Raw genomic sequence first — 20,437 nt, 5'->3', positions numbered from 1 at the left:
ACTAAAATAAGCTGATACTTATAACGTATTTCTGTAACCATAACTTGGATCGGTAAACCCGCACTTTAATTTTACAATACCAGTATCTCACAAACATGTATATGTCAAAATATTGTGAATATTTTAGTTTTAGCTTTGATCAGTCTCCTTGTATATAAAACCTATGGTTTTGCCTTACTGATATACAGTACATTCCATTTGGAATGTTTAGAACTGACTTCAAACATATTTGCGTTAGATTACAAAGTTTGAGTAGCTGATAAAAATAAGTACACATAATAACCAATACTGAAGTTATTTATAAATTAAGTAAAAATAATACCTCAGCAGTATATTTAGTAATTAACACAGAACACAAGATAACAAGAAGATAACAATACGAAATCCATGACATTATTCGGTGCAATAATACAACCCAGGCCCCGCTCACCCTGTTATCCGCACATTAAATAGCAGTATTTCTTTTAGTTTTCACTGTTTGTGGTTTGGTTATCCAATCAAATATCATGGAAATAGTTGCACTTTATATATTATAATTGGTTGATGTTGCGATAGCGTATATATGCTCTAAATGTGTGCTGTTGCGAATAGAACGTTCACTTTTCTCACCTATCTGAAACTAACAAGATCATTCATGGAAAATCAATACTTACCTTTGCTTTCAACCTCAGATTTGATAGGCAACTGTGACGTCATATACCAATACCACTTTCCAGTTTCCTTATTCGTTTCTGTGACCTCAATGTTATTGACGTTCAGTTGGCATTCTCCATCCACATAGAACACGCCTCGACAGCCAATGGTTAAAGAACACAGTTGACAACATTCAATCCTCGAGAGCAGAGGTCCATGTGGAACACTGACGTCCTCTACGTATATCATTTGCCATAGTGATGCTTGGTCTTGGCATGCGTACATGTGATACTGCATTAACATAAATAATTGTGTCCAGATCATTTTGACACCACAGCTCGTTGATCCACAATTGGTCTTATCAGAAGATCAGTTACCAATGTAATCTGTAAATAAAGGACATAATATAGGTCATTTCGGCCGGCATGTTTATCCTGTAGCTACGCTGTCTTATTTTCATTGTATCACTTTAGTTAGTTGTAAATTGCATGGGGGACACGGGGGGTCCAGTCGTTTAAGCTGCATGGTGTTGCATCCCTTATTGTCAAGAAAGTTATTTGTAGATTTTTGTTCCAGGTTTGTTACTACCATACCCGCGCTCGTATATTTCACCGAGGTGGTAGTTGTATACAATCGACAGGACTCACATCAATGCCTTTTAAGGTCTACAACATCTTATTTTACTAACAGACAGCACCTGTGAGGACTCCTAGTGTAGAATGCGTCCCCATTAACCTCTACTTGTCGTATTAGTGGACTTGGGTGGATTGGCTTGATTGTGTGAATTGTCTTTCAGTTAAAAACTTGGATACACATTGAGGCAAACGGCCTCTCAATCCATAATCAAGTAAATCTTTTAAACTCCCGTCTTTCCAGGTAGTGTCATACGCTTTTTCTAAATCGAAAAAGATAGACACTGCATGCTGATTATTAATTATTGCATTTTTGACAAATGATTCTCACCGAACTACATGGTCAACAGTGCTTCCATCCTTTGATTTGGAAAATTTTAACCCCTTTTCAAGGGACCATTAATGAATTTTAATGAGACAGATTTGTAGCTGCCTCTCTATTGTATGCATATTTTTTTCCACGACAAGAAACATTAAAATTATCCACAAAAAGTGATCTACTGAATCACTTCAATTCAATTCAATTCGGTTTATTTCGTAAGTGTAGGCCATCGGCCCATAGTTACATTTGTATTACAATGAACGTGATGTACACAGCTGTTATTGTTGTGACAATAATGTACTACGAAGTGACATCGCTTGATAGATATAGATAGCTAGACGTTCAATTAATTTACAATCAGTTGTAGACATAATGATATTAAATTTTTGTATGGTCGGATATTCATAAAATGTCTGTGGTAAGTGATCCATGCGTATCTTGTTATAACCGGAGCAAACTAACAAAAAATGAAACTCGTCCTCCACATACCCAGCATTACAAACACAACATAGTCTTCTGTTACGTGGGATATCAGCATATCTCCCAGTTTCAACACACAGCTGATGCGAAAAACATCTAAACCGAGCTAGCGCCACTCTCAATTTACTGACGGTCATACAGCTAAGATACAACTCTGTACCAAACGATACCTTGAATAGAGAATACGAGAAAGATTTACTACCCTTTACCAGAAGACTATGCCAATCCTGTTCATAACTACATTTCAGACGCGACATAAATTCTGTCAAAAACGAATGAGGATGATTTATACACTGGTTTTCCCATACAGAGCCAAAACCCAAACGGAACAATAAAGATTTACATTTTGATACCCAATTAATTTTACCATTACTTTCTGCCTGAAGCATCATATAATAACATTTCTTTGGAAAGCGACAATCGGACATACTCAATAACCTTATCCAATAACCAATAACTCTTTTGTATGCATAAATATATAATGGATACCGCCCACATTCACCTCGAGCCATGTTGTTGGGTGTTGACGATTTGACACCTAGAAAGCGCTTGCATGCCAATGTATGTATAGTTTCCATTTCATCATTCTGGTGTAGACCCCAGACTTCGGAACCATAGAGCAAAATTGGGACTATTTTCATATCAAATATTTTAAAATATAAGTCATATCGAAGAGGATGTATTTTTATCAATGACTTTAAAATTCCAAACATTGCTTTTTTCCCCTGTAGACCAGCATTAGAAAAATGACTTGACCAGGACAGGCTTCTCGTAAAAGTAACGCCCAAATATTTATAGGAGGACACACACTCCAACTTTAGACCTTTATAGTACCAAATCTCTTTTCTTGACAACACTCCGCCTTTCTTAAAAACAACCACCTTGGTTTTATCCAAATTAACATCTAGATCATAATCATTACAATATTTTTCTAGAACATCAATACGCTTCTGAAGTCCACCTATAGTATCTGCGATTAAAATAATATCGTCTGCAAATAATAACAGGAATATCTCTGTAATATCAGGATGAAGTTGTATTCCTGGTCCAGAATTCTGTTCAACTTCAGCAGCTAGTTCGTTAATAAACATCGAGAATAAAAGGGGGCTTAACACACAACCCTGACGTACTCCTCTTGGACACTGAAACATTTCAGAAAATGTATGTTTAAATTTAACACTGGCCTTAACAGCTGTATAAATAGACCGTATAGCTTTTATCATTTTGCCAGCGACACCTTTATTAGCTAGTACTGACCATAATTTCATCCGGTTTACACTGTCGAAGGCTTTTGCAAAATCGACAAACAAACCATATACCCTACCCTTACGCTTACTAATATATCTCTGGATAATACACTGTAGTATAAAGATATTATCTATGGTGGAGTAATCATGACGAAAACCAGCTTGAGACTCTGCAATTTTACCATAGACCTCACACCAAGACGTGACCCTTCTGTTCAAAATAGAAACATACAACTTACTCAGTGCACTAAGGACTGATATACCCCTATAGTTGGATGGGGAATGGATGTCTCCTCGCTTATGTATCGGAACAATAATTCCCAAAGACCAAGGTTCAGGAAAGTATGCATTATCAAACAAATGATTAAACAACACTGTAAGATAAGGGACAAAAATATCATTCGCATATTTAAAAAATTCTGAAATGAGGTGGTCATTTCCTCCGGATTTATCAATTTTCAAAGAGTTGATAGCACAAAGCACCTCCTCTTGTGAAATGGGGGAGTCCAGAATATAGCAACTCATATCATCATGACTATCATTAATAGTCGTGTCGGTGTTAACCATATCTTCAGCTCTCGGATTGTCAAACACATCTTTAAAATGATCGACCCATTGTTCTAGTGATATGTTAGGTACACGAGTTGCCGTACTCTGAGATAATCCTCTTATGGTAGACCAGAAACATTTACTATTTGGAAGACTAGATACAACCTTATTACGCATATATTCATTATAACTTTTCTTTTTATCACGTAATAAACTTGTATACGTATTTCTTGATTTTAAATAACTAACTAAGGTGCTATCACTTTTAAGATGTCTATATATTCTGAGACACCTCTCTCTCTCCCACCTGTAGTACCGACACACGCTATCAAACCAGGGTTGTGTGTGACTGTCGCGAGACTTACAAGTCCTTTTCATGCACTGAGCAGCTGTACAAATGGCGTCCGTGAATGAGTTAATAGCACCATCTATATTATCTGGTAGTAACAGAGTACATTGTTCAAAACAATCAACCACATGTGGCAGTACAAGATTATCCCTGAACTGTTGTAGTTTCGCCATGTCCCACACATAGTGGTAGTTTTCACGAGGCGCACGTGCGGCCCCTGCTGTCACAACAGGAATCTCCAGGTCACGTGCTTGAAATGAACAAGATAGTGGAAGGTGTGAGGATTCTGCCCTGGACACAATATCAAATGTATAACAGTGGAAGAATAGACTGTTGGATACAATAATGTAGTCTATTACACTGGAGCCTGAGTGACCGATGTAAGTATAATCACCTATACCTAAATCCGTACCACAGCGACCATTTAGAATAGACACATCGAGAGCGGCACACATATTGACAAGATGTTTTCCGGCATTGTTTATAATGTTATCACATGACGCTCTATCTATGTTGATACTATCGGACATAACTGACTTATTCTCGTCACCTGAATCACTTAAAACCTTTGAAAGACAATTTATTTTTATACTAAATAGACTGACAGACAAAATCCTGCCTTGTGGGACACCCTGACCCTGATGGTAATGATCAGACAGGGTAGAACTTACGCGGACCTGAAATTGTCTGTCAGTTAAAAGCTTGGATATAAATTGAAGCAAATGGCCTCGCAATCCAAAATCACATAAATCCTTTAAAATCCCGTGTTTCCACGTAGTGTCATACGCTTTTTCTAAATCGAAAAAGATAGACACTGTATGCTGGTTATTGATTATTGCATTTTTCACAAATGATTCGAGCCGAACCAAATGGTCAACAGTACTTCAATTCTTACGAAAGCCACACTGAATATTTGTAATTCCATGGTTTTGCAAACGCAACTGGTCAATGAAATGGGTCTTTAATTGAGGGGTCACTGTGATCCCGTCTAGGTTTATGTATGGGTACAACTATAGCATTTAAAGGAGTTGTTGAGAGATACTTATGAAGAAGATGGGGTACGGAGTGTCTGATTTCTTTTTAACTTTTTTTTTTCGGGGGGGGGGGGGGGGGGGGGGGGGTACTCGTTTTTGGGTTTCGGCCTGATGAATAGGGCAGGATTTGGAAAGGGCCATGTGTTGGCCTTCACAGTTTGAACATTTCAGGTCTAGACTACAGTACGTACTCTCATGGTTGCCACCACAACGAAGACAAACGTTGGGGCGAGTACAAGTTTTCGAACCATGTCCAAACTTTTGACACTTGTAGGATCGGAGTGGATTGGGGACCTACAGCTCTACTCCTATGTTGATATAACCAGCTTTAATCGAATTCGGAACCGATGGACGGTCAAAAGTGAACAGATATGTTTTCTTTTGAACAATATTTGATTTTTCATTCTTTCGGGTGAACGATTGCCTGATTGAACTCCTCGACTTTGAAGTTCTGAAACAATTTCGGCTTCTGACATATCCGACAGTGAACGTGTCCTGTCACGGACAATGCCACGGTAAGAGTTCAGAGTCCGGTGTGTAGAAACAGCAACATTCACATCGGCAAACTGGGTGATTGTTTATAAATGAATAAATTGCTGCTTTTGCACACATTCCACCAAATGAGATCCACTGCGCAAACGTGTCACGTTTTTCACATCCCCACAATAGCCATGAACAGCTTTGGATATAGCGAAAGGGATCAATTTTGTTGGTTCATGATCTGTAGCTTCGATCACAAGGAATCAAGCCAAGGAATCAACATGTGTATCAATTTCAGACGAACTTGTATCTAAATGTCTTTGTTTAGAACCAGAATGATTTTGAGCCATGCTGAAAGAAAATGAGTGTCAACAAGGACAGTGTTAAATTGCATCGGATTTCCAGGATGCAAACACCAGGGATACAGGGTTGTTATACGTCAGTGAATATGACACAAAGAGCAATATTTGTATACGAACTTAAATGCCAGGTCGGTTCTGCCCATGACAAGAAAATGGATACATATTGAATTTGGAGGTCAACAGCGCCAGATTGCCCTATGAGCAACGGCCTTTTGGCTGTACAATCTTGGCAAAATTGCGTCACCAGCCGATTGATAGAACCAAGCCCATGCTACCACCCGTGTAGGTGAAGTCAGGGTCAAAGTGGTGTGTTTGGCAAAAGAACCATCGGTTCCTGGTCCAGTGCCCTCAACCACCAGAACCCCTTCCTCCACCGACACAGGAGTGCAACCCACGGCAAACAGGTTGCCCAATTTAGTCGGGGGAAGAGCGATTAGCGCTATCCAGCATTGACCACGCGGAGGTTGCTCTTCATGAGTGCCCCACTGATTTTGAGGCCATTTCAAACTGCCAGTCACCTTTTCAAAATGTAAGAACACCTGTTGAACACGTTCAGAGAGTGGTGGAACAAGTCTAATCTGCTTGGAAAAAAATATAAGGATCCATCACCTAGTGACTCACCGAAAGAGTGATAATTCTGAAATTTGTTGTTTCTGCCTAATTTCATTATCAGCTTCCTATCACAATTTTTCATTCTCAGCTTTAATTCCAAATGTTTCTGCTTCCATTTCTCTAAGTCAAATTTTCTTTTCCATTGCTATTTTTTTCTCTTTCAAATTCTAATCTCTTTAAAGCCAAACAACAGTTTTTTCTTCAAACAAAGCCAAAGCAGCATTTGCCAAAATGTCTTCTTCAGCTAGGAACGTTATCAAAATTGCGTCACTTTGGCCGTAATCCTACATGATTTAATGTCAGATTTGTAACCTCTCGCCAATTTGACCAGTTGTTTCGTAGAAGGTCGGTTAACTCCTAACTCCTCTTCCCAAAACATCATGGTCGTTTTTGGCTTCACACCAAATTAGACAATAAAAAGTTTATTCAATAATTTGACAAATAATTTGTGATTTATTAAATTTCGATCCCAGTCGAGCCCCACTGTTCCTGTTACGTGTCAAATCCCAAATTAAAACAATATGTTAACCCAGTAATCTCTACATAAAATAATTTAGGGTGAATTCAACTAGCAAACAACACATGCTATACAATCAACAAATTATTTGTAGTACAATATTCAATGGTAGCAGAAAATATGAGAGCAGTGGAAATGATGTAATGTCAGATGAAATGTGAGATGGAACGGGAGATGAGACAGGCATGTACCCGCTCCACCTGCTAGCACTTTCTACACGGTGCAAGACAAGAAGAGTGTCACTTGAACATCACAGAATATTCCACATGTTTCTATAACGTTTGAAATCACCCACGCTTTTCCGGAAGTATAGAGACAATTCGAGCATCTTAATATAATAACTTCCCCATCACTGCGTACATTAACTTCCACAACATTCCTGACAACTAGTCATTGTCTAAATACAATTAACCTCTAGTGAATCTCATAAGAAACAATGTAAAACAGTTACAGTCATTGTTTAACAATAAATTGCATTGCCATTTAACACTTACTTACTGTCTGCGGATCACTTCAAGCATAGTTTGTGTGCTGTCTGAGAGGCTGACTTTGTGTATGACTGTGTTAAAGACACCCATGGAGACAGATCTCTACTAGCATCTTCCATTGTGCTACAACAATAGGGTAGACGATAAATGATTCCAAATCTTATTCATAATTAATACAAATCGAATAAGAGTGAATATAGATGCGCTACAGTCAGTTAATTTAGGTATTACCAGTTGCATCCGTACAGATATAATCTACAGGGAAAATGTATTCATCCCTCCTGGTGATAGTATTACTCTTGACGTCCATTTAATAAATGAAACGTGTCACATTATTACGAATTTAGTCAACCAAGTTATTGTGTTGATATCTCTTTGTGATGATAGTATATGTCAGAAAGAGTTCCTGCCGCAAATTGCTTCTCATAAAGATTTATATCCAAGATAACCAGTGTCACTTTTCGCACAACTGCCGACTGAAGTATCAATAATGTAGTTCACTGTCAAATCCTTCAGCAATATGCATTGCATGATAAAAACAGGACGCCTATGATTGAGTGTGTGAGTGAGTAAATGATTTGGTGAGAAAGTGAGTGAGTGAAGTTGATTATACAAATTTAAATGTTAATGATAATCTGGGTATTTATTTTGCAAAGGCCTTCATTTAGTCTATGTAAGCTCAAAGCGCTAACATTCTCTTGATCAATTGATCAGTGCACACCCGATTTTCATTCTCAGCTCCATTGGGCGTATACAACCAAAGCTGACTGACAGGCGCTAGAAATTAAACTGTCTCATTTCCATCTCATTGTACCTCTGTGTGAACAGAGGCACATTTCAAGCAAAGTCACTTGCCTAAGGAGACAACATGTACTACATGTGCTTCAGTAAGGGGCAGAACCGAACTCCTAAAAACTCTGAGGAGTCACTCTGCTGAACGCTGTCATCCATGCAAGTACTCTCAGAAACTGGCGTTGCTTAACTTCACCTGATTTATGACCATTCACTTGCCTAAGGAGAGATAGAGAATCTCACCCGAGTGTCTTTTTATATCAAATACACCAACACGAGTTGATAAAAAGTGGTAATATTCCGAGGCTTGCCGAGGATTATTGCCACTTTTATCAACGAGTATTGATAAATTTGATATCAAAAGACACACGGGTGAGATTTTACTTATCATTCAACATCATTCTTCGAACTTTTTCAATTTGTAGACAGTAATTAGCAGTGTCTTCAGTGTAAAAAGTACTGCTTACAGCTTCAGTACCAGAGCTATTAGTGATGTCATTTGATTGTGACGTCATGGTAGCCAGTGACGTCAAAATGGTCTGCAAAGCATGGTGGTGTAATTTAATTGCACCGATTTCTACAGTGTAGATATCGCTTGATCTAATCCAAGCGATATCTTCTGTGGGAGCCAGTTTTGGATGATAAAACATGTACTACATGTGCTTTAGTTTGGTGCAGAACCGAACTCCTAGAAACTCCGTAGAGTCACTCTGCTGAAAGCTGTCATCCATGCAAGTACTCTCCGAAACTGGCGTTGCTTAACTTCACCTGATTTATGACCTGTGCGCTGTGTCACCACTTACGAAAACTAAAAGAACTAAAAGGCGAGTGTCCGAAAGCAAGCTGTTTGCTGTGAGTTATGTCCCTGTGGTCGTGGACCAAATGCCATCTGCTCACACCTTGAGCATACAATTTGAAGCATCTGTTTGTTTCTGAAAGTCAGGAGAGCTTACGCTATCGCCTGATCTGAAAGTCAAGAGTGATTTGAGTGAGTGAGTTGGGTTTAACGCTGCTTTTAACATTATTCCAGTTATATCACGGCGTGTGATGCAGGTCTCAGACGGTGAAACCCACGAGCACGGGTATGGTGCTTACAAACCTTGAAACATAATCGGGGCGAACCGGGATTCGAACCCACAATCACAGGTTTCTTGCGTGCTCATGGGACACAACTCTGCACAGCGAACGCAGCGCTTTAGATGACTGGGCCACCCGTGCCCCCGAGAGTCAAGAGAGTTTATTTACATTCCTCGTCGACTTTTGACGCTCGTCTCTCGCTTCTAGATATATTTAACCAATCAAAAAGGGCGACCATCCTAATCCACATGACACAATCACACAAACACTTAGTCTGTCATACACATGCTACTGATGCACGTGTATCATACACGCAATCATACATGGTAATTATACATCAGATACTGATGCGTACAAAGGTCCTATGACATCTCTCGAATCCCCCTGAACGAAAGTAACCTTTGTCACAGCCAATTTACGTGGCGTAAGTTCCGTATTCTGTTATATGTAATTGTATATGTTTCAGTGGAAAATGACTTATATGAAAGATCATCCAATGTCCCTCCAATCAATGCAGCTGCGAATCAGGAGGAGGATTTTATTTTGTCAGGTAACTGCATGTTAATATGCAACTCTAAATGTTACAAGCATTATATTTGAACTCCTACTACCATGCTCGCTCTGCTATATATGTGCTTAATTATAACATGTTCATACGTTTGCTTAAGTAATGATATATTCGCCCCAATTATGTTTCTAGGTTTGTCAGCACCATACCCGTGCTCGTGGGTTTCACCGAAGTGGTAAACGTCTGAGACCTGCATCACTTCGGGCTTTCCTTCCACATTAAGCTGACACGCCGTGATATAACTGGAATACTGTTAAAAGCGGCGTTAAACCCAACTCACCCACTCACTAGTAATGATATATATTATATAAATTCATTTAAACGTCACATTTCTTCACCAGATGCCTACGCGAGTGTTGACATGCCAATGGAGAACACGTGTACACCACAGGAGCAGGTTTCGTCTGGTGGCGACGACTTAGAGAACCTGTACGCTAAACCTAACAAAGGCAAACCTTAAAATGTTGAACATGGTAAGGGAAAGCTAAAATGCATACTCTTGTAGTTGATAATTTGTTCATATTTAATGTCCAGGGACGATTCACATATTGTTATCTTTTTTCTCATTTTTCTATGGTTAAAGATTATGAAGTGATGAATGGAAGTATGACACAAGCTTACTACCAATTGTGTGAACTTCAGTTTCAGACGTATACACTGAAGTACAGAAACCCAGGAAAAATATCCAAGATCCGTTTGTGTCTGGAACTGACGTCACAGGGGATGTGTATGCAACTTCTAACAAGGATCGAAATGCACATCTGTAGTAATGTAAAATATAAGCATCGAAATCCATTGTACGCTCCCGATTCTGTCATGAGCATATGTTTTTGGATGACTATCAAATAGTGATGATACCATGTGTTCGCGGAAAAAGGTGAGCGTATCCTGTCCCACATCTAGCACCCGTCACAAACACATGTAAATGTAAATTAAGTTTTTACACCAACATGGGAACATTTGTATGTTAATAAAGCCAAACTAAGGCCTTGAATGCTATAAACTTGATCGACCTATGTGTCGTGTTATCCGGTTATGTAAACCTTAATTTTAATAGGTAAGGATGAGAATATTTTGGATGAACAACTTCTTATTACAATTAAGAGCGACGTTTCAGTGTAGGTTCTAACACCGTTATCAAGCAAGTGAAGTATCTTTACATGGTACTCCAACTTCTAAATGCCTATCAAAGACGTTATTCGTCGTCTTGATGGAGACGTCGCAATCTCAACCATCAACCGACTCAAACCGAAGTTGTTCATCCATAAATTCTTAACCCTACTTAGTACTCCAACTTCTAAATACCTGTCAAAGAAACTTAATTTTAATTTAGACGTATAAGTGTTTGTTAATATTCATTTTTAACAGTAAACTTATATATATATATCATTCCGTGTAAGTATGTGTGAGTTTCCCAATGAATTTCCGGGTACACATAATTTGCATCAATAAATGTTGTCACATCAGCATATGTCGAAGTGACATTGTTGAAGGCAACCTAATGAAATGGTCAGTCCGAAATTCTGAAATGATGAACTATAATTGTTTGTGAGCATATGAAAATACTACATTATACTGAAAAAGCTGCAGTGATATAACACATAAATATTATGTGAAATATACAAACCATATTGAAATTGTTTACTGATGTGGCATACTTAAATTTGACACTCTTGAACTGTTCAATACTTGTATATTTTATCAGATATTTTATATCTGATGCTTATAGTTTCTACACCTGTATGTGTTACCTGACATGTTTTTTTTTATGTTTTGTTTGTTGTTGAACGCCGCACTCAACAATATTCCAGCTATATATCTGTACCTAAATTACCAGAACACATAAATTATAAAAATATGTCATCTGCTACTTCAACAGTATGACGAATGGGGAACAAACAACTGGCTAACAGTGATAAGAACTTTCATGATAATTGGTAGATTTATTAATGTAAGAATCAATCAAGGCTTTGTTGAATTTTTGCAGAGATTACAGGATACATATATGACACATTAGAGTAATTCAGTCTTACATAATACAGAGCAGAGCTTATGAACAGTTGTATAACTATGTATATAACTAGAAAACGCTCTCGCCATATTTTACTACACTTTAGATTGGGCATGTTACAATTAGAAAATTGAATGTGGAAGACATTTGTCATTGCAAAGAAGTGATTACATCCGCAAACTATGTAATGGTGACGAAATCGAAGATGAATTATAAGCTTTGCTTGTGTGTATTAAAGTGTAATCTTTCAGGAAAAAAACGAATTCTGATATGCATTGGAAATATCATGATATACATAACTTTATTGTGTTGATGACTTCTTAAAATAATGATTTAATAAATAACCTAGCCTTGCATAGCCACCAGCGTTTCACAATTGAAAACAATTATACTTAGTGTATGAAGAGACTGTAATATATTTGAAGTATGCTGGGTGTATTAAACCCGTTATCATCTGCAGTTACCTGCATATATGTTTTGTTGGTATTTTGTTATAGGCTGGAGAAGGACATCGGGGTCGCTGACTTGGTTGATGCATGTAATCGCATTCCAAGTGTGTAGATTGATGCTCATGATGTCAATCACTGGATATTCTGGTCTAATCTTATTTATAGATCGCCGGCATATGGCTGGAGTATTTATGAGTGCTGCGTTAAGCAAAAAGATAAACAAATATACACAAACCAACATCAATAAACGTCTTTCTTTATTGGCTATAAAAAAATGAGTGATGAGTGCCGTGACCATGTGTATGGTGGAATTAAATATATGTGACCATGTGAAGGATGTAGTGAGATATATGTGACCATGTGAAGGATGGAGTGATATGTATGTGAAAATGCGTAGGATGGAGTGAGATATATGTGACAATGTGTAGGATGGAGTGAAACACATGCAACCAAGTGTAGGATGGAGTGAGATATATGTGACAATGTGTAGGATGGAGTGAAACATATGCAACCAAGTGTAGGATGGAGTGAGATATATGTGACCATGTGAAGGATGGAGTGAGATATATGTGACCATGTGTAGAATGGAGTGAGATATATGTGACCATGTGAAGGATGGAGTGAGATATATGTGACCATGTGTAGGATGGAGTGAGATATATGTGACCATGTGTAGGATGGAGTGAGATATATGTGACCATGTGTAGGATGGAGTGAGATATATGTTTAGAACGGGATGAGTGAGGTGACTATGTGTAGGATGGAATGAGATATGTGTGACCATGTGAAAGGTGAAGTGAAATACATGTGGACATGTTTAGGACGGGATGAGTGATGTAACCATGTATAGGATGGAGTGAGATATGTATGGACATGTGAAGGATGGAGTGAGATATATGTGACAATGTGTAAGATGGAGTGAGATATATGTGACCATGTGTAGGATGGAGTGAGATATATGTGACAATGTGTAGGATGGAGAGATATATATGTGACGATGTGTAGGATGGAGTGAGATATATGTGACCATGTGAAGGATGGAGTGACATATATGTGACCATGTGTAGGATGGAGTGAGATATATGTGACCATGTGAAGGATGGAGTGAGATATATGTGACCATGTGTAGGATGGAGTGAGATATATGTGACCATGTGTAGGATGGAGTGAGATATATGTGACCATGTGTAGGATGGAGTGAGATATATGTTTAGAACGGGATGAGTGAGGTGACTATGTGTAGGATGGAATGAGATATGTGTGACCATGTGAAAGGTGGAGTGAAATATATGTGGACATGTTTAGGACGGGATGAGTGACGTAACCATGTATAGGATGGAGTGAGATATTAGGTGACCATGTGTAGGGTGGAATGAAATATATGTTTACATGTTTAGGGTGGGATGGGAGACGTGACCATGTTTGTTTTGTTTGTTTCGTTGTTGTTTAACGCCGCACTCAATAATATTCCAGCTATATGACGGCGGTCTGTAATTAATCAAATCTGGACTAGACAATCCAGTGATTGATATCATGAGCATCGATCCACGCATTTGGGATCGATGACATGCATCAACCCCGTCAGGGAGCCTGATCACCCGATCCCGTTAGTCGCCTCTTACGACAAACATAGTCGCCTTTTACAGCAAGCATCGGTTGCTGAAGATCTATTCTACCCGGCTGTTCACGTGACCATTTGTAGGATGGAGTGAGATACATGTGACCATGTGTAGGATGGAATGAAATATATGTGAACATGTGTAGGATGGATACAACGGGAGGTTGTTGTGGGATCTAGTGAGAGACATTGTCTTCCTCTCTGTGTGTGAAGGATTAATATGTGTTCAATCAAATCTTCTCAAACATTCTAATCATTTTCCTTACTTTGTTGTTGCTCTACCCAAAAGAAAACCGCCGTCCCTAACTTATAGAAAATCAATCAATAAGTTGTCAGTTCTTAAGTTAGCACTTGCAGAACTTCACTATCAATATTAATGTGCACGTTAATCCCCCAACGCCTGATATATTAAGCTGTTCGTTACTGTTTGCATGTTTGTCGCTGGTCTGCCTCTGTTGGAGTAAGTAACATCGAACAGTACCCTCAGCTATGTACATGTTTGTATTTGAGGTAGTTACAGTCTACATTATATGTAGCCACGCCACATGTAAAGGCGAGGAGGTGTTCCTTACCAGGGTGGTGCCTTCCTCCCTGAGATGTGGTTCTCTGTGTACCTACACAACTAGGTGTGGCTCCTACACCTGGGATGCTGTCACAAGAAGCTGCCATCTGCACACACAAGGTGACACTGGGACAGAGACGATGCCCCTTGCAAAGTATTGGGTAAGTTGAATAACATAATAACATATAAAGGATGAAAATCACTACATTGTAATTATAGCATAGTCTCCTATTTGTATAATAAAAGAAATAGTGTATTGTTATCTTCATTAAATAAGTGAGTAATTACAAACCCATTCATGATATTATTGTACTGAATGTGTTGGGACTTTGTTGTTCCCTTTTGTAACACTACACAGATATGAATATGACTGGGAAAAGAAAGGTATTTCCAATCTTGAATTAATCATCCACCATACTTTACGGAATGAAAACAGTGTTCCTCCTTGATGGTAGTCCACTTTGATCACGTATAAACAAGACTCTGCTACTGTGGAAATGTAAAGTGTATAAGCGTTACATTGTCTTTCTCGCGTTTTATAGTTTGACATTCACTTTCTTACCCGAGTCATAGATTAATGTCTTTACCCATTTAAAGGGCACAGACAACTCATTATAGATGTATTCAGCTAGGACTAACACCAACCCCCCCCCCCCACACACACACACCCTTTGTCATTGAGAAATTGAGAATTGGTGTTGGTAAAAAAAGTCTTTATTTGTATGCATGCAGTTGTATTTATAAAGCTGTATACATGAAGCATGTTTCAGAATATGAAAGTTGTCCTTTCACGCCTCTTGTTCGCAACCATCAAACTTTTCCCAGAAACTAAACCCTAGCCTAGTGGTTAAAGCGTTCGCTCGTCGCGCCGAAGGCCCAGGTTCGATTTCCGACATGGGGACAATGTGTGAAACCCATTTCATGTTTCCCCCGCCGTGATATTGCATGAATATTGCTAGTACCGCAGAGCTTTTTCACAACAGCGCCCCTTTCCCACAACCTTACCCCTTTCTAACAGCATCACCTCTTGCTCAACCACGCCCCCTCCACACAACTGCATATGTTCTCCTCACAACCAAACACCACTCAATAAATTCTCACCCTTCCACAAAACTGCACCACTCTGACAAAATCGCTCGATTTCACACAAAGTTGTGTCCATGTTCACAATTATACCCGCTATATAAGTGCAATAATCTTGGACGCGACGTTAAACTCAATTTCACCTCACCTCACCTCACAATTATACCCCATTCGCACAACCTCATTTATTTCACAAAAGCCGCAAGCTTTCACACAACCACATACAACAGCACTCATTTCCAACAAGTATACCGCTTGCCAAACATCACCACTTCCCACAACCTCAGCTCTTTCGCAAAACCACGCCCCGTTCCCAACAACCCCAGCCGCCCCCCACAACCTATATCGTCACCCCTTGCCGAAAATCTCACGCAATCTCAAAACTTTTCACCATCTCGACAACCTCAATCATTTCGCACAACCAAACCTTTTCTCCAAGTTCACCCTTTACCCTGCAACCTCGCCACTAGCCCACAACCACACCCTTACAAATAATATAAGAAATAATTGTTTGCGGCCATTAGGGCCAAAAGATGCACATTCTAGGTAATAGGAGAATGATGAACTGGAAACAAGAGATATATATATACGGGAGTACTCCACAGAAGGATACATTTCGAGATAGACAGATTTAGAATTGAGCAGGTTCATTCGTGTTGCTATACTCAACGATTACTGTTATCACTACCCTTAAAAACTAGTTTGGAATGATTTGGGTTTAATGCTGCTTCAAGTAATATTTCAGCAATACGATATTGGGGGACACTTAAAAAGACTTCATGTATCCATGTATCTAACCTGTGTTTCATTTTTTTCTACATTTAGAACAGGTTTTTGAAAAGATCCACGGGAGCTTTTCACTCAAAAATATTATCGCATCCTGTATGTATGTCCTAATGAAATCCAATATTCAGAGTAGAAACTGTAATGTTTTTTTTTCATATGTGTTGGCAGAAAGAGTTCCAGGGGATGGTTTGTCGCGGCCGTCCGTGTAAAGAGAACGAGGTTTGTGTGCCAGTTGAAGCAGGGACTAACTACGTGTGTGTGGCATCAACAGCCGCCACTACCACAACCACTACTACCACACCGTCAACGACGCCATCTGCAACCACTACCACCAACACGACTCCACAACAGACCACAACCACCAGGACTCCACCACCGACCACTACCACCACGACTCCATCACCTCCCACTACCACCACGACTCCACCACCTCACTCCACCACCACGACTCAATCACCTACCACTACCACCACGATTCCACCACCTCCCGTTACCACCACGACTCCACCACCTACCACTACCACCACGACTCAACCACCTCTCGTTACCACCACGACTCCATCACCAGCCACCACCACCACGACTCCATCGCCTACCACAACCACACCCACGACTCTAACAACTACGACTACTACCACGACATGTCCTGCCACTGTTAATCAGGCAAATGGTAGGTGTAGTGCGACACGTCTCGTGTTTACAGCTACAAGTACTCGGATTTCTTTTACTGAAAAAAAATATATGTTCAAACTACATATATGAGATTTCATCATCATAACAACTTATTACCGTGTTAGACGTTAATATTGTCTGTGTCTCATTAAGTAAGCAGTGTTTATATAATATACTTCTTCAGTAATCGCAAACAATTTATTTTTGTGCATATGATGTACACAGGGATCATACCATTCTACCATTAACATTAAGTAAATTTCTTTAATTTTCACATGTTCGTCATGCTTGGTCGTGAGCACGTCTTTCTCTTATAACAATTTATTTGCATGTATTTCATAACCAATTACATTTGGCTAATCTGTTCACATTATATTTTATGTCCCCTACTGATCATTATTATTTATCTACTCAAACAGTTCCATACACATACGTTGGGTGTTACACCGATGACAAGAGTCGTGTACTTCCATACGGCTTAATGGGGGACAGAAGATGCCTGACAACTGAAACGTGCAAGCTTCACTGCCACGGAATGAACTACATTTACTTTGGAACTGAGGTAGACAATTTTGAAATTTATAATAATATATTTCTTTAAATAATCAACCATAGTACACATATTCAAATGCAGCAGAAAGAAACACAAGTGTTTAAGTTTAAAAGCAGATGAAATCACTTGCCGATTTTCAAATCTAGTTAGTTTGTTTCCCAAACTCCATGTAATACTTGGTGAAGGACGAACGCATTGGTCGAGGAAAGGTACCTAGCAAGATACCAAAACTCGAGTGAGACAGCCTGTATCAATTTAAATTTAAAGCTGACATGACAAACAAGGCTTATATGTAACTAAAACAAATATTTGTGAGCTACCGTCTACAACACAAGACTTAAAACTTCTTTACAGGTCAAACATGGGTAAACAGTAGTTATTATTCTTCCGGTTAAGTTAAAATGGTAACAGAGCCAATATGATGTCACTCTGCGGCAAGATACTGGTGGTTTGAGTTGGAACATTCTACATTTGTACCAGTGGGAAGACAGAGATTGCCCAAAGTAGGGTTGCAAGAACACCATGTATCAGTACAGATTCCCATGATATTAAGGGATGCATATTTAGTATGTTCTGTAGAAGCGATGCACATACTATCGATGCACATGTCATAATCCACATCACTATGCTATATTGAAGGACATGGGGTTTCTGGGTAAGAATTGGTTCCTATGGAGTATCGTATGAGGAGAATTTGATCGGGTGTTCGATTTTGGTAACTTGGTATATTTCATGTCATTGCACAAATACATCAGACTAACATTAAATCAACTCTATGCATCTGACCAGTATCTCAGAGCAGTACATCTGACCAGAACCTCATACATGATAACATTTCATCAGGCCCATACACCAGACTAGACCATCAGACTAGTACACCAAACAAACACATCACACCAGCCCCTCAAACCGGATACATCTCGGATAATAACCACGAGATACTCACATTTCTGTTGCTGGCAACCTGCAGATTTGTACCATGATGTTAATTCAATTGTTTTTGTGACGAGCACCTCATGTCCAGTTTGTTTATTCCCTTCTTCAGAATCACAGGTTCAGACATATACATCAGGTTATCAGGGGCTTAGTGTTGGAGTTTCCAAATAAGCAGGAAATCAGATACAGTATTGCACATGCTACTTCTGATTCCAGGCAGGGCGTCAATGCTTCTGTGGTGCTGTCATCAAAGATGGGTTCATGAAGAAACCCGACAGTGAATGCAACGTCCCATGTCCTGGTGACAGAAGCACGATGTGTGGAGGAGGCTGGATGATTTCCATCTATAAGATTGTCTAGTGTACAACAGCTGTTCTAATTGGTCTCTTGTTCCGTGTCATGCAAGATGTATGCAATCAACACTTAAACTAATGGGTCTCATAACTACTGCTGGCCATGATAAATGGAAATAAATACCTACACAATGGAAATGTACATCACTACGTACTGGTGTTTTATTTTATTATCCCTTCACATTTCTGAATAAAAATTGTGACCTCATCGAATCTTTCTCTTTCATTGCAATAACATTTTACGCAAGCAGTGTGCAAACCATCTATCATTTCTGACTTTCACTCACACTCATGTCAGACTAATATTGGTTTTATTAACATATCAAAATATAGAATGTAGACATAACAGCATAATATTTGAAAGGGTAATTGTAGGCAACTAATTATTTTTGAAAGCACAGGTACGTGGTCGGGATTCTGTGTCAGAAACTTGGGTGACTTTGGTGATTGCGTGTCATCGTATAGCGATGTCGTGGATTGGTGCTCAAACTATCAACCACTGGTTTGCCTGGTCAAGAGAGGACTATTTGAGGGCTGCTGGAATATTAATGACTGTTAGGACAAACACCAAAAATACCAAACAAACTTTCCGACAAATCAAATGTAGTCACCTCTTCCACCAAGCCATATAGGGGCCATGTCAAAAATCCAGTCTTCCCATTGAATTGAATTCACATTTTACTTAGTTTTGGAGCTCACGTATGATTATTTTCTCTCAGAGAGATGAGGGGTCACGTGTCATTTGCGACAGGTTTATGTTCGGACTTTCACCAAAGGCTTCTCAAAACAAACTATTTCACCTCAATAAGGATAAAATAAACTTTACATTGTGACCATCAGCAATGTGCACGCCATACGAAGTCTTTGATATGAAGACTCTATGCTCACATATGCGCTTCCAAATGGCAGTACGATACAGTTCAAAACTGTTCATATGTGAAATATGGGTCTGCACTGTACTAATTGGTATAACTCCACATTATTCTAGATATCACGGCCGCCTGTGAGTCATCTAAATTTGTCAAACCACTGACTGACAACATTTGCAACGATCTACGTCATCAAGGACAACAATCACGCTATCAACAAGTTCAGAAGACACATTCTAAATACACCGCCTCTTACGACCAGGCATGCGAGCCAGTGACTTACTGTAATCCAACTCATTATTACAGACGTGCTTCAAATGGATATTAATTTATTCGCTTCTTTTTAACAAAATAATTCAAGACGTTGTAGTAAGCAATATATCCATCGCCATTTGCCTTTTTT

General features: G+C 39.1%; 2 protein-coding genes across 4 annotated transcripts in view; both read left to right on the top strand.

Annotated features, from left to right (window-relative positions):
* LOC124144087 (mucin-5AC-like) overlaps positions 1-14,141 on the top strand; it is a 36,307-nt gene extending 22,166 nt beyond the window's left edge. For all 3 annotated transcript variants that reach the window (XM_048390214.1, XM_048390215.1, XM_046513334.2), the window contains 3 exons: positions 10,041-10,124; positions 10,484-10,615; positions 10,785-14,141. In XM_048390214.1, coding sequence (XP_048246171.1) covers positions 10,041-10,124; positions 10,484-10,602 — 203 coding nt within the window. In that variant the 3' untranslated portion in view covers positions 10,603-10,615; positions 10,785-14,141. The remainder of the gene's footprint in view (positions 1-10,040; positions 10,125-10,483; positions 10,616-10,784) is intronic.
* Positions 14,142-14,234: 93 nt separating this feature from the next.
* Positions 14,235-19,373, top strand: LOC124144091 (integumentary mucin C.1-like). Its single transcript, XM_046513344.2, has 4 exons — positions 14,235-14,943; positions 16,820-17,321; positions 17,743-17,885; positions 19,029-19,373. Exons 1-4 carry the CDS (start codon positions 14,710-14,712, stop codon positions 19,170-19,172), a joined length of 1,023 nt encoding a protein of 340 aa, XP_046369300.2. The 5' UTR covers positions 14,235-14,709; the 3' UTR covers positions 19,173-19,373.
* The last annotated feature ends 1,064 nt before the right edge of the window (positions 19,374-20,437 follow it).

This window comes from Haliotis rufescens, unplaced genomic scaffold (assembly GCF_023055435.1).
Source record: "Haliotis rufescens isolate VD_foot unplaced genomic scaffold, xgHalRufe1.0.p SCAF_87, whole genome shotgun sequence".
In the NCBI taxonomy this organism is placed as follows: domain Eukaryota; kingdom Metazoa; phylum Mollusca; class Gastropoda; order Lepetellida; family Haliotidae; genus Haliotis; species Haliotis rufescens.
This window is presented reverse-complemented; position numbering and strand designations above follow the sequence as displayed.